Consider the following 15,476-nt stretch of genomic DNA (forward strand, 5'->3'; position numbering starts at 1 on the left):
TCTTCTCCACTGAGTTTTTAATTGTCTACTACAATTCATGATTGGACGTGGAGGGACTGCAGAGTTTAAACTTGGTGCATTGATTATGGAATCAGTTCGTTCTATCTGTTTTTTGCTGCTCAGGTTGTTTGGCACCAAAGTATTGCAGCTTCAACAGGTTGACCTTTCAATTTTAGGTTGCTGTCCTGGCACACACCCCTGCATTCATCATTGAACCAGATTTGATTTCCTCGATCAGTAGTAATGGTAGAGTGGAGGATGTGACTGACTATGATTTGTGGTTGAATACAGTTTTGCTCCTACAGGCCTGGCTGGGTAAAGATGGCAGCAAAACAACATTTGTGATCCAGATGGGTTTTATGACAATTTGACAGTGGTTTTATGGTCATCGTTAGACTTTCAATTCAAGAAATTTTGAAAAACAATTCAATTTGTATCATCTGGCATGGTATAATTCAAATCTGAATCTCCAGAACATTACCCTTAATAGTCTCTCGTAATAGTCTGGTGATAATATCATTGCAGCATTGTCCTTCCATCATCCCCGTAATTGGATTAATCATGAATGAGAGGAAATAATTCTATCAATCAAATGACACCATTGTTATCCAAGTATCCAAACATAGATTTCAGTTGACTCTGTTAGGGGAGCCAGTAGCATAGTTGTCATGTCTGGTAACCAAGACCCGAGTTTAATGTTCTGAGGATATGGGTTTGAGCCTCACCATAGTAAGTTTGAAATCAGTAACAAAAAGTTGGAATAAAAAGTGAGTCTACCTGCGGCTAATTGTTGTAAAAAACCCATCTAATGTCCTTCAGGGAAGGAAATTGCCATCCTGATGTAGCCTACGTTTGACTCCAGATCCACAACAATGTGGTGACCTTTAACAGCCCTCTGAGCAATTGGGAATGGGAAACAAATGCTGACCAAGACAGAGATGCGCTCATCCCATGAACGAATAAAAATAGTTAGTGCTGATCTTACTTTCATCACCAGGTTGTAAACTTTAGTTCCATTCCAGGAGTTGAGAGTAAAAATCAAGGTTGATATTCCACTGTAGCTCTGAGGAAGTGCTTCTGATAAGACAATAAAACAAGACCTTTAAATACCCCTGAAGGCAGTATTTTAAACAAATACAAGTGATTGATAGCTGTATCATGGTTGATATTTACCTCTTTAACCAGTGTCACAAAAACACATTTTCTGGTCTTTATCGAATTATTGTTTGAGCACAGTATAGCTGTCTTATTCCCTTATTCCCACTGCTGTATGAAAAGTGTTTCATTGGCTTTAAAGTGCTTTTGGACATCTTGTTTTTGTGAATGGGACTGAATAAAATTGCACGTTCTTTTTCATGAATTCTTCATTCTCCATCTACCATTATTTATAGGAATAGCCTAACTTGATATGTGTGGATATATATGTGAGAATATGCAGATATACAGTCATAAGCCCTTTAGGAACACAACGTGGTGTTTACAATCCTCACTTTTGTTGCTAAAGTTTGGTGTGAAGTCTTCAACTTCTTTTAGAGTAGATTAAATTGAACATTTTTTTCTGTGTTTCAACCTGTAAAGATTTTTTTTGTGTACAACTTGTAATTCATCCTAGATACATAACTTGCAGTTGTGTTTGTGAGTATGATTCTTACAAAAAAAATTGAAAATTTACACATCTAGTTTGAAAACTTTTATTGCAATCTTATTACAGGTTTTGACTGCAAAGGAGAGAAAAATGCAGATAGATGATCGCACTAAATTGACAGAACAGTTCATAGTGGCACTTCCAATGATGTTAGGAAAGGTAACCAATTTGTAATATTTATGCAGTGTTCATGTAGTAAATGTCAAGATGAGAATGAATATGCTTTAAAATTACAAGTGTTCCTATTATTTTTTGAGCGTAAATAGCATTGAATTTGGATATTTATTGTGTTTCAGTACTCAGCTGATTCTGAGAAAGTGGCAAATCTGTTGCAAATCCCTCAGTTCTTTGACTTGGAGCTGTACAGTACAGGAAGAATGGAAAAGGTAAATAGTAATGTGAATTATTTTGTAATATATTCTGTTAATTTTATCTCAGAATCTCATGGAATAATAGATGCCTGTGTGTAACTCACAAGGCAGCAATTCCATCTCTACAGTGTGAAGCCTGCTTCCATCTTGTCCTTAATACATCTTAAGGTTTTGGTGTTCAGTTAGTGCTAACAAAAATCTTAACAGAATAGTTACCTTTACTGTACATTCAACTTTGAAAAGATGTCAAATTTTTATTTCCATGTAGAAAAGTGTGTACAACATGTAAAGATTGTGTCTGTTTATTAGAAATAAAGTTCAACACCGTCATTTCACTTCTATCATGACACAGTAATATATATAATGAAATTGAGCACCAGGTTTCAAGGGTAACATCCTGGAAGTGGGTAATAAAACAGACCAATGGTTCTTCTGCATGTGAAATTACTATTTTGTTATTGACTGCTATTGGAATGGTTGAAGTAAATTCTGTTCGTAGTGATCCATTTTACTGAGTGAAGAAATTTGTGTGGTAAATGGAAGGTTATGTTTTTTATGGTGATGGAGCAGTGCAGCCGCTGCTCTTAGATTTTCAATTCTCACATCAAGTAACAGGAAGCAGTATCATTGTTTAACCCTCCCAATCGAGCAAGATCATGAGCAGAGGCCGGTGACTTGCCCTCAAAGTGGCGGAGCAATGCCCAAGAAGAGAAGTGAGGGTAAACTACTGGAGAACTTGCTGCTAGAGTAGAAAAGAAATTGATAGGTTCTGCTTGAGAATATGATTGATTAAAAATGGTGAGTTGCAAGAGAGAACATATTCCTATCTTGTTAATAGTCTATTTTTAACAGAAAAATTGCTTATCTGATTTTTTTCCTCTTCTCCCAGCACCTCGATGCATTGCTAAAACAAACCAAGTTTGTTGTTGAAAAGCACATAGAGTCAGATGTCTTAGAATCATGCAGCAAAACATATAACATCCTGTGTAGTGACGAATACACAATTCAGAACCGTGTTAACATTGCACGCAGTCAGATGATTGATGAGCTGGTAGAGCGATTCAGTCAGTCAGTTGAAGACTTATTACAGGAGGTGAGTGCAAATTTTATCAATAAATTATCTGCCTAGAATAATAGTGTCAGATCTGTTGTGAAGATGTGCTTTACAATCTTGAGTGTTTTGATTGATATGTCATTTTGTTATGTGGCTAAAAGAACTATATTTGACAGATTTTACATTCTTGCTTTGTATGCTGGCATTGTTGATTTGTTGCCCATCCCTGATTGCCCTTGAGAAAGTAGTTGTGAATCATCAGCTTGAACCGCTAGGACTGAGACTGCTGACCTCCAGCAACCACAATTTTTTTTGTGTGCTTTTTCAGTGCAAAGGTTCTCGCTCTTGCTTTCTCTCGCTCCCCCCATCAGCCCCCAACTCACTTCAGTTTTGCCAGGACTCCTTGATACCACACTCAGTATTATACTGTCTTGATGTCAAGGGCAGCCATTCTCAATTCACCTCTGGAATTAAGTTCTTTTGTTCATGCTTGAGCCAAGGCTGTAATGACGTCAGCTGTTGAGTGGCTTTGGGTGGAACCCAAACTGAGCATTCGTTCGCTGATTATATGATTTTTAAGTAATGATTAAAATCTTGTGAAGGCTTTCACCTCCTAAATTTCATTTTCTTAAATTCAGAAAATGCTCCCTTGCAATAGTTTGAACCTGGAAGTATGTCGTTCATATCTGGTAGACTACAGTATGGATTTTTAACTGTCTGAATTGCACTTCTTTCCTTTTATTCACTGCATTGTATGAATTTATTTTAAGGCAGCATCAATTTTATCTGTTTTCATAGGGAGAAGAAGCAGATGATGATGACATTTATAATGTTCTCTCTACTTTGAAGAGGTTAACTGCCTTCCACAAGTATGTGAAAGCTTGTTCTACATATTAAGCACTTTGATTTTTCAGGATGACTGGGTGCATTGGAACACTTGTGCATGATTCTATGGAGTGCTGGAATGTAGCCTTGTCTTGATGGTTCTCCAGCTGGCGAGTGTTCATCTTAACAGTGAAAGGTGTTATGCAAAAGCTAGGTTCCCTGCAGTAAGGGAAGAAAAATTGATGCAGTAGGATGCTGCTTTCAGACCATTCAGCACTGGCTTTCAGATCGCATTAGTTGGATCCTTGAAAGGGAACTGTTAGCTCAGAATTATAGCTGGAGAAGATATGTCATCAGGAAATATTTCACTAATATCAATTTGAAATATTCGGTAATAAATTTCACATTAAGGACATAGTCCTCTAAAATACTTGGTGATGTCAGAGGTTTGAAATCAAGTGGAATAAACTGCATTCTACAGTTTCTCGTGTTTAGATTTGTTTATGTTTTACATTAGTTTCATTTTCAGAAAATCTTTGGTCGAAATCTTTTCATTCACTAATACTGAAATTTGGAAATAATCTACCATTATTTGTTTAAGGTAGTCTCACCATTATTGTAACAGATAAACTGTAGAAATTATGCAGCTAATGAATTACTTCTGTGTTTGAAACTTAATGGAGTTTATAACTTCAGCCATTGTGCATTTAATAACAAATGGTAGACCGCAGATTATGATAATTCTAAGCTACAACAATTTCGATCACATTGGGCCATTGCAAGACAGGTGTTTGTTTTCAACCTTTTTATTGAATGTGGTGTTATGAGAGGGCTAAGCAGCCAGAAAAGCCTGGATCATGGAAGAATATAATCTGCCATTACTTGAACATTTTCTTTTTATTAGTGCTCACGATCTTACAAAATGGGAACTGTTTGGAAACTGCTACAGGCTTTTAAAAAGTGGGATTGAACTTGGATCTATGCCAGAACAGGTAAGAATTTCTCCAAAGTATTTAAAGACTTAACTCTTGCAGTTCCTTTGAGAATGTGTGTTTTCTTTTTTTAAGAACATTTGAAATAATTGAATGTGTATGTGCTAGATTTTCAGTAGCGCAAGAAATATTTAATATGCATAAGCCACTGCAACACAGCTTAATTTGAATAATGAGCATCATCAAAACTAACATATATTCTAATGTTTTTAAACTGTACGTCTAAAAGATGTTGAGTTCAGTTAATGTAGGCTTTGTATAAAAAAACATAATTTTTTATTCTAATTTCCAATGGGAAAGTTCTTGAAGTTTTGGACACTTTGCTACCTGTCCAATCAGCTGAAGTGTAATTATTGCCATTCTGTTTATTTTACTGGTTAGATAGTGGTCCAGGCGCTCCAGTGCTGTCACTACTCCATTCTGTGGCAACTTGTCAAAATAGCTGAAGGTTCTCCAACTAAGGTGAGGAAAGGCTCTAAAGTCAGCAATGTTCATGTTATTGTTTTAAAAAAAAAAGGCTCTTTACAAATGTGGAAGAACTGGAATTGTGCCAGAAACAAGATGTCATAAATTTTTAATTAAATCTAGTTGGGAAAAACTTTATACCTTTTTAACTGAAATTTTGTTTCTGTGAATTCATTCTTAAAATGTAGCATTCTGATTTTGGGGTGACATTTCCAATTATGCTCATTTATTATAGCACGACTAAGATTTCTAAATCGATTTTAGATCCATGGTGTTTCTGGTCAGAATGGAAGTACTTGTTGAAGTAGTTTACTTTAGGCTGCGTTGTTCTAGTTTATTGGGAATAATTTATATTCTTTATTTTTCTTTTGATACTTTTACATTATAAACTAACTCCTCCATTTTATAGTTCATTATTCATGGTCTATACAGAAGTAAATCTGTCCTGTCATTTAAAAAAGGTCAAGTTTGTAAATCTTATGCACTAGATATTGGCATCACTCTACTAAAGGGACAATTTCCTCATTTACAGTGTGGCTGCACTTACACAGGGTCTTAATCAGGTAAATTCTTAAAATGTCACTTTAATTGTTCTCAAGGCATGTTGAGGAGAGAAGTGATGTTAGAAGTGACATGCGATAGTCTGAAATTTATGTTACTTTATTTTTAGAAGTTTGACTGGTCTTTAGTCCTCTGTATTGAGATTTACCCATAAGAGAACATCAAAAACACACGGGATTTTTTTTTGAGAAATCAGTGTTAAGAAACAATGTCTATAAATGTAGCACAACAAGAAAGTTGAAAACAGTAAAAGGCTAGATGATAAAAGTCGAGGATTATCAGTTAAGTGATTGAGGGTTTATGTTATTAATGCTTGAGGATGGGGGTAGCTTGAAAATTAATAAGGAAATCCTCAGTGCTTGGTGCTGAGAAAGAATGCATCATTCAAACCTGTATTTTTCTAATTGACTTCTGCTTTTAAGTGGAATGGAAAGCTCAGATCCTCTTTCACTGGAGTCTAAATGTTTTAGTCCACAGTACTTGGTGACCTGAATCACAAAACTACTAAACTTTTTAATTATAAGTGTCCTGCCATTCCAGAGCTGTAATCCCTCCTTCCATTGCAGGTTCATTCTTTTTTCTTCAGTGTTTCTTTTTACTTGACTATTTTCAAGTTCAGGTCAGTTTAGCTGGAACCAGATGTGAAAAATATCCCATTTAAATACATCAACATGAAGTATGGAGTATGGCAATCTCAAGTACAGCAACTAATAATAAATGTATGCAGCTTTTTCCAGCACTACGGTTGTTTAAATAGTAATTCTTATTGCCTGTTTCATGGCTGTTTGTCTTGAATTAATATGGCAGACACAGGTGTAAGTGGGAGATTTAAAATCAAATATGCTCGGAGAGCAAAATGAGCAATAGCTAATAGGAGTTCGTTCTGGAATGTATATGCTCAGATGAATCCTTTGAATAGCTTTCTGTGGTTAGGCATAACCTTTCTCATATTTGAGGGTTCTAGCAATAGTATTTGGAGGATAAATTGGAACTGCTGTTGGAACTTACTAACCCTGTGAAATATGCAATTTTGATGTAGTACGTCTAGAAAAATGGAAAAAATAGACAATGTAATTTTTGAACATTTGAACACAGCATTGAACTTTGTGCTTTGCTCAATTGTGTATCTGTAGATTTAGTTAGGTGTTAAATATAACTTATTTTTAAAAATTATTTCTTTTAGGATGAACAACTAGGATTGAGAAAAACATTGAAAGCATTTTGTATTGTCTGTCAGCACTGTTTGACAAATGTCAACCCATCTGTCAAAGAGCAGGTAACTATTTCCACCATAAAGTAAGATTTTATTCATATGTAATTAAAGTGGTAAATTTGGTTAATTTTAGAGTTATAAAATCAAACAGTCCTTTAGCCCAGCTCATCCATGCTGACCAGATTTCCTAAACTGAACTGAGCTAGTGACATTTGTCTATATTTGGCCCATATCCCTCTAAACCTTTCTTATCCATTTATATCTCCAGATGTCTTTTAAATGTTGTAATTGTGTCTGCCTCTACCACTTCCCCTGGCAACTCATTCCATATACGCACCACCCTCTGTGTGAAAAACTTGCCATTCAGGTCCCTTTTAAATTCTTTCCCCTCTCACCTTAAACGTATACCCTCTAGTTTTGAACTCCCCTATCCTGGGGAAAAGACCTTGGTTGTTCACCTTAGCTCCGCACCTTATGATTTTATAAACCTCTGTCGGGTCACCCTGCAACCGTCTCAGCTTGAGGGATTAAATAAAAAAGGCCCAGCCTATCCAGTCTGTCCTTATAACTCAAACCTTCCAGTCTTGGTAACATCTATGTAAATCTTTTTTGCACCATTTCCAGTTTAATAACATCAGCAGGATGACCAGAATTGTACTCAGTACTCCAAATATGACTTTACCAATATCTTATACAGCTGTAATATGACATCCCAACTCCTGTACTCAATGCTCTGACCATAAGGCAAGCATGTGAAACGCCACCTTCACCATCCCATGTACCTGTGACGCCACTTTCAAGGAACTGTGTATCTGCACTCCTAGTTGTCTCTGTTTGACAACACACTCTAAAGCCTACCGTTACCATGTAAGTCCTGCCTTGTTTGTCTTACCAAAATGCAACATCTCGCATTTTTATGCTTAAGCTCCATCTGCCATTCCTCTGCCAACTAGCCCAGTTGCTCACAATGCATTTCTCTCAAAGTTCCCTAACAGCCAGTAAGTGCTTCAAAAAAGTTGTGAAGATCTTTGTCTAAGTTTATGCTTCTGCAAAATTATTTTCAACAGAAGTAAATAATTTTTTGAAATGTATTGCATCAAGCTAAAACATTGATTCCAAAATGTAATTTCAACTGCTCCTGTTAAAAACTCTTTTAATAAAGATTCATTTTGTCCCATTATAGGCATTCATGTTGCTTTGTGATCTGTTAATGATATTCAGTCACCAATTGACAACTGGTGGCAGGGATGGGCTCAAGCCGATTGTTTACAGCCCAGATACTGGACTGCAGTCAGAGTTGCTCAGCTTTGTAATGGATCATGTATTTATTGATCAAGATGAGGAGAACCAAAGCATGGGTAAGACTGTCCACGTGAAAGTAAATTAAAGTTAAATTTATTTGATTTCTTGATATTCAGAATTTATCCATATTTATCATAACTTAAGATACTCTACCAGATAGTATCCAAATTATTATATTACTTATGGTACCAGTTATTATTTTTATGAGCATCAGCGTTGATCTGTTCAGACCACGTAACATTGGACTTGAAAGTAATCTGCATCAAGTGGAAAAAAATTTGCGTTAATTTAAGTTTTAAATTGAGAAGATGATAGAGGGTGTAATTATAGTAACTGGTTTCTTCTCTCTAGCAAGTGTGAAATTGCCATTTTACCAAATAAATTGTAATCTTGCATTTCTTTCTCCTGTGCAGAAGGAGATGAAGAGGATGAAGCCAACAAGATTGAAGCCCTTCATAAAAGAAGAAACCTCTTGGCAGGCTTTTGCAAGCTTATAATTTATGATGTTGTGGATATGAATGCTGCTGCTGACATTTTCAAGCATTATATGAAGGTAATTTTAGAGATTAGAACATTGCTATTTTTAAAAGTAGAATTAAAGTCTCTTGTAGATCAAATTAATATAACTTGTAATTTTCTTTTTAGCTGCACTTAATATTGATTTGTTGGAAATATTCATCCTTTATTACCCTTTTACTATCTTGACAATCACTTGGAGTCACAGAGATGTACAGCACGAAAACAGACCCTTAGGTCCAACTCGTTCATGCCAACCAGATATTCCAACTTGATCTAGTCCCACCTGCCAGCACCTGGCCCATTTCCCTCCAAAGCTGAAAATGTGTTGCTGGAAAAGCGCAGCAGGTCAGGCAGCATCCAAGGAGCAGGAGAATCGACGTTTCAGGCATAAGCCCGAAGAAGGGCTTATGCCCGAAACGTCGATTCTCCTGCTCCTTGGATGCTGCCTGACCTGCTGCGCTTTTCCAGCAACACATTTTCAGCTCTGATCTCCAGCATCTACAGTCCTCACTTTCTCCATATCCCTCCAAACCCAGATGCCTTTTAAATGTTGCAATTGTACTAGCCTCCACCACTTCCTCTGGCAGCTCATTCCATACACATACCACCCTCTGTGTGAAAAGTTGCCCCTTAGATCTCTTTTATATCTTTCTCTCTCACCCTAAACCTATGCGCTCTTGTTCTGGACTCCCCCACCCCAGGAAAATACTTTTGTCTATTTATCCTATCCATGCTCCTCATGGTTTTGTAAGCCTCTGGAAGGTCACTCCGACACTCCAGGGAAAACAGCCCCACCTGGTTCAGCTTCTCCCTATAACTCAAATCCTCCAACCCTTTCTGAACTTTTTCAAGTTTCACAACATAGTTCCGATAGGAGCGAGACGAAAATTGCACGCAATATTCCAACAGTGGCCTAACCAATGTCCTGTTCAGCCGCGACATGACCTCCCGACTCCTGTACTCTGACCAATAAAGGAAAGCATACCAAATGCCACCTTCATTATCCTATTTACCTGCGACTCCACTTTCAAGGAACTATGAACCTACACTACAAGGTCTCTTTGTTCAGCAGCACTCCCTAGGACCTTACCATTAAGTGTATAAGTCCTGCTAAGATTTACTTTCCCAAAATGCAGCACCTTGCATTTATCTGGATTGAACTCCATCTGCCACTTCTCAACCCATTGACCACTTCTGCTTGGTTGATGTTCTGAGCCAACAGTATCTTCCTCTGCTTTCTCCAAGTACCACTTTTCTGTATATGCCTAGACAATGAACCTATCCCATGACTGTAATGACATAAGGTAAAAAAAAGGGCTTTTGCCCGAAACGTCGATTTTGCCTGTCCTCGGATGCTGCCTGAATTGCTGTGCTCTTCCAGCACCACTGATCCAGAATGTAATGACATAAGAGCCATTCCTGATTCTGGCCTAACATTAGTGCACTTTGTGGAGGTGGAGAGGTCGATGATTCAGTGTAACCCATCTTCAAGACTGGTGAAGAAGTCCAACTCCTGATGCTGCCTGGTTTGCTGTGTTCTTCCACGCTCATGCTGGTCTACCTTGGGTTCCAGCATCTGCAGTTTTTTTTGTCTCTAACCAAGTGTGTGCACTTTTCAACTGAACTCACTTGATAGAAGTCATGTACTTGAATGCCAAGTGTTTCCTTTGTAATTCAGGAAAATTGAGGCCAGTTTCCACATTGCTTGAGATCAATTAACTCAGCACAAACTAAAAATAAAACTTGTGAATACTTAGCATATGTGGCATAATATCTCACTGTCTGTACCTTTACCCAATAAACTTTAGAAAGTCATTGAAGTTTTTCTTTTTATGCCAATTTATACATAGCATGTTAAATTAACTAGATTGCTGTATTAAGTAATGCAATATTAGTATACGTTCTGCTGTTGAAGAAAAATTCAAAGTTGATTGACATCTTGAAAATTATAAGTATCTTTTTTAAAAAATAAATGGACAATATCCAATAAGGCATCATGTTTATGTGTACTTTTACAAAACAGTATTACAATGACTATGGAGACATCATAAAGGAAACGTTAAGTAAAACCAGACAAATTGACAAAATTCAGTGTGCCAAGACACTTATTCTCAGTTTACAGCAGGTAAGAAGTTTCTATTGTTCATCATCAGCAGCTTATTTTTGAGCAAATTTGAGTTAGGTGAAATGCTAACTTGCAGTTTTTTTCACTTTAGCTCTTCAATGAGCTTGTCCAGGAGCAAGGTCCAAATCTTGACAGGTCATCAGCCCATGTCAGTGGTATTAAAGAACTTGCTCGTCGGTTTGCCCTCACTTTTGGTCTGGATCAGATCAAGACGAGAGAAGCTGTTGCTACTTTACACAAGTGAGTACCAGCGCAATATTACAAGTACTACAATATCACGATCATACTTCACAAAAGTACTACCAGGTTGTAACATTTCTAATGCTGATTATAACTGATTTAGTGTTAGCTGGATTAACCTAAACTTTACACCCCTTTATTTTGATGTGCCAACTGATTAAAGCAGTTTTTCGCTATCATTATCTTAGAATCTTACATAATTCAGAAAAGCATCATTCAATTCCCCACGTCGTCTGTGTTTTTGAATTTTCCTTCATAACATTTTTTTTAATCAGTATAATTTTGGTGAACCTTCCCTGTTCATGTAACATCTTTCCTATATTGGGATGCATGAAACACAAACATGACAGAAATATTTTTTTAATTCAACTTAATTTCCTTTATATATTATTTCTACAAATGTCATTTAATTTTTTAATGTTTTTCAACCTGAATTGACACACTTAAAGATTTGTCCATCTGTACTCCTAAAACTCTGTTCCTCCTCTCTCTCAACAAGTTTACTGGTTAGGATACAATCTTTCTAAAATACTTCCCAAAATTATGGGCTTTAGGTGACAAGCAGAAATATCTTTCAACAGTTTATCATCTGTGGGTTACTTGCTTGAATTATGAAACCTAATTGCTTTAAAGTCAGGCCCTTTGCAGTATTTCTAACAAGTCTTTGCTTATTACTTTAGGGATGGCATAGAGTTTGCTTTTAAATATCCTAACCCAAATGGACCAGAGTACCCTCCACCAAATCTTGCCTTCCTTGAGATTCTTGGTGAATTCTCCTCTAAACTTCTGCGCCAGGACAAAAAAACTGTGTAAGTAAAATATAGAGAAATTCATTTCTATCCTAGTACGATAAATAACTTGCATTTACTTCTGGTCTCTATGGTTTTTTAAATCACGTTTTTACAGAATAATATGTTTAAGAAACTAAGTTACCAAAAAATTCATTATTTTGAGTAAAATTATTACTCTTATTCCTCTGAACTATACAGGGGACTACATATTCTTAGATATTTATTTAATTTACTTAACAGCAGCATTAAAATTCTTGGTGTAGAGGTTAGTGCAGGGAGTGATGTGAGCAGATGGGAGGAGTGGTTGACAAGTAAATTAATGAATAACCTAGAATCTCTGTAGGGATCAAAGTGTCTAGAGCTTGTCTAGTAGAGTAGACAGGGTCTGCATTAAAATCAAATTGAAAAGAAACATATTCTCAATTTGTTCCTCTGTATTTGTGTAACATTGTTAAAAAAAACATTGTACATATTTTATCCTTTTTTAATTGAGGAGTTAGATATTGCATTACTGTGTTTTCTTTAGCCATGCATACCTGGAGAAATTCATGTCTGAGCAGATGATGGAACGAAGAGAGGATATCTGGCTGCCCCTGATCTCCTATCGCAACTCATTACTTACTGGTGGGGAGGACGATAGGATGTCTGTGATTAGTGGAGGCAGCAGTAGTAAAGCTTCCTCAATACGTAGTAAAAAAGGGCGTCCACCACTTAACAAAAGGAGGACCGAAGGCAAGTAACGGAACTATTTAGCATGGCACCCTTATTTCAGTTATTCAGAAAATTAGCTTGCATATTCTAAATTTGTCTTTATTCTAATTTCTGTGTAGCTAAGAAAGCAGTTTGATAACACTGTTTGTCCATATGTCACAGTGCTTTTGTAATTTGTTGATACACCTAACTCCACTATTCCTTTTAGGGCTACCTTTTATAAACATTAAACAAGGCTATTTCTGTACATTTTGAAACAGATTTGCCAGTTTGAAATGTTTTGGCTTGCTCTGAACTTACTGTATTGCATCATTGTGAATCATATCTGTTTTTAAAAATTGTTTGCAGCAGTATTTTGACACTTGTGATACATAAATTGCTGAAATGAGTGATGTCTAACAGATTTAATACTAGATTCAAAACATTCACAAAAGAAACCAAATGTATGCTGCCTAATACAGGTTTTGAGAAGGTGCTTAGTATAGTGGCACATAAAAGCGTTGTGAAAGTTAAGTTGTGCAGTATTAAAGGGAATGTGATAATATGAAAAAGAAAATGCCTGAAAAACAGCAAATACAACTAGAAGTTAATAAACAAACAATAGTGTAACATCTTTAAACAACAGAAAATGCTGGAACATTTAGCCCATGTGGCAGCATCTATAGAGAGAGAAAAAGTTAACATTTTGAGTCTGTGTTCTGAGTGGTTCAACTTGAAATTTCAACACTGTTTTTCTCTGTAGAGATGCTGCCAGAGTCGTACTGTTTCTAGCACTTTTTTATTTATTTATAATTAACTGAACACTGTTTTAATGGGAAACTTGTATTTTATACAGAAAAGACCCTCCACTTAGGTTATAAAACAATTGAAAACCTCCTCCCAGGTTATAATTTACTCTGTCCCTTAAGTCAACACTTCATTCTCCAAAAACTAGTTCAAAATATTCTTGACTGCCAGTGGATTGCTTCCTTTTCCCAGTAGTTCCCAAACAAATGATCACAGTGTGAAATACTCTGGAGGTTTCTCCTTCTGGCCAAAGCTAGGTGAATCTTCCAGCCTTGTGTTGCACTTTAATCCGAGTGTAAGATTCCACCCATATTCCGCATGGTAAACAACAGAAGCTGAATGCCTCTGTCTGTCTCTCTCTTTCTGTCACTCCTCCTTCCTTGCAGGTAGGTAGAAATGCTACATAATTTAATCTTCTTTCAGTCCCAATAGTTTTGGAATCAAATAGACCATTTAAAGTAAAGCCTGGCATTCTTGAAGTATTACTGTGAGACTTAGAGATAAAATCTTTCCACAGTCAGCACAGTTGTTCAGGTCATAATTGACAGATGTGAACATCTTGTACCTTTTCCCCAGCAAATATTAGCCTCTCCATCCCCAGAGCAACCAATCCACCCAGGTTTGTTGTTGAACAGGATTCTGAGCAGACAACATGGCTCCCTTTGACGCTCAATTTTAACTTAGTCTCGAAGCTTAAACTTTGTATTAAAAGCCTAAGGCATAATCAAATGCAATTGAAACCCTCACCATCGTCCTCCGTCCTCTTCACCTCATCCACCACAGTTGAATTGCCTCTATTAATAGACTGTCAGCTCATATTAAAAAGAGTGTTGGCGTAGATTATTAGAGGGCACCAGTGGAACTCTACATCAGTCTTAGGAAAGGTGAAAACAAACAAAACAAACTTGTACATTTTTAGTAGGTTTTCTTCAAAAATGGTCACTTTAGAAATGTTGCACTTCATTGAAAGCATCTCAGTCTTTCCATAAACAATTTGTTTGCCTGGTGGTTTGTTGAACTTCAGGTTAGCCTCCAAAGTGTTAATTCAGAATTCAATCATTCGAAAACATATATAGGAGCAACTGTCATGTTATTTCTTCATGACAGCATTTTCTTTTGTTTGGTTTTGTAGAGGAGAATGTGGATAATTCATGGATGAACAGGAATGACGCTGTTCAAACTCCAGGAGTCCTGCATCCACCACAGTTGACTTCAACAGTCATGCGGGAAAATCCTCGGCAACCGGCAGAACACAACATGGAAGATCAGGAATCTGAACGGGGCTCCGAATCTGATTATGTACAGAAGTAAGTTGGCTTTACCTATGACCAAAACCAGTGATCCTTGAGCACCATAGACCACTAAAGGAGAAAGTGCAACACTTATCGGCAAACTCGTGCTTTTAGCAATTTAGTATTTTCTTTCTGTATTGAAATTTATAGATTTAGTTCACCATATCAGTTCATTTTTTAAAGTGAGGCACTTTTCTGTTCAGCCCTCAAATGCAAATGCCTTGGTTGGGTCAACACAAGCTTGAAGAGGCACACCGAAAAGACAGAGTGGCCATGAACTACATGAAAGCACGAGGTGGTGTAAGGCAATCAGTGTAAGTTCATAGACTGCTTATTAAGAAATCATAGATGCCATGTTGCGGCACTTGGAAAGATGTGAAAGATGCCATAGTGCCAGATTAGTTGTGGTCGTATCTGTCAGTATCTGTTAGTGTATTTTTTTATATTTGTTGAGATTGTTTTTAATAAATATTGGTTTGAGGTAAAATCAGGTAATCCCTTTAAGCTGCAGCTTGAAGGTGTTTGGGACAGTATTGTTACGATTCCATTCACAAATTGCATATTGTAATAAGGACTGTACTACA

The 15,476-nt window shown here is 36.7% G+C and overlaps 1 protein-coding gene across 2 annotated transcripts in view; it reads left to right on the forward strand.

Moving 5' to 3' along the window:
* LOC122555796 (cohesin subunit SA-1) overlaps positions 1-15,476 on the forward strand; it is a 113,996-nt gene that overhangs the window by 92,125 nt on the left and 6,395 nt on the right. For both annotated transcript variants that reach the window (XM_043701940.1, XM_043701941.1), the window contains exons 17-31: positions 1,712-1,804; positions 1,942-2,031; positions 2,906-3,109; positions 3,869-3,939; positions 4,800-4,887; positions 5,269-5,349; positions 7,097-7,189; positions 8,310-8,484; positions 8,842-8,981; positions 10,971-11,072; positions 11,164-11,312; positions 11,993-12,121; positions 12,630-12,835; positions 14,733-14,907; positions 15,096-15,206. In XM_043701940.1, coding sequence (XP_043557875.1) covers positions 1,712-1,804; positions 1,942-2,031; positions 2,906-3,109; positions 3,869-3,939; positions 4,800-4,887; positions 5,269-5,349; positions 7,097-7,189; positions 8,310-8,484; positions 8,842-8,981; positions 10,971-11,072; positions 11,164-11,312; positions 11,993-12,121; positions 12,630-12,835; positions 14,733-14,907; positions 15,096-15,206 — 1,907 coding nt within the window. The remainder of the gene's footprint in view (positions 1-1,711; positions 1,805-1,941; positions 2,032-2,905; positions 3,110-3,868; positions 3,940-4,799; positions 4,888-5,268; positions 5,350-7,096; positions 7,190-8,309; positions 8,485-8,841; positions 8,982-10,970; positions 11,073-11,163; positions 11,313-11,992; positions 12,122-12,629; positions 12,836-14,732; positions 14,908-15,095; positions 15,207-15,476) is intronic.

This window comes from Chiloscyllium plagiosum, chromosome 13 (genome assembly GCF_004010195.1).
Source record: "Chiloscyllium plagiosum isolate BGI_BamShark_2017 chromosome 13, ASM401019v2, whole genome shotgun sequence".
Taxonomy (NCBI): domain Eukaryota; kingdom Metazoa; phylum Chordata; class Chondrichthyes; order Orectolobiformes; family Hemiscylliidae; genus Chiloscyllium; species Chiloscyllium plagiosum.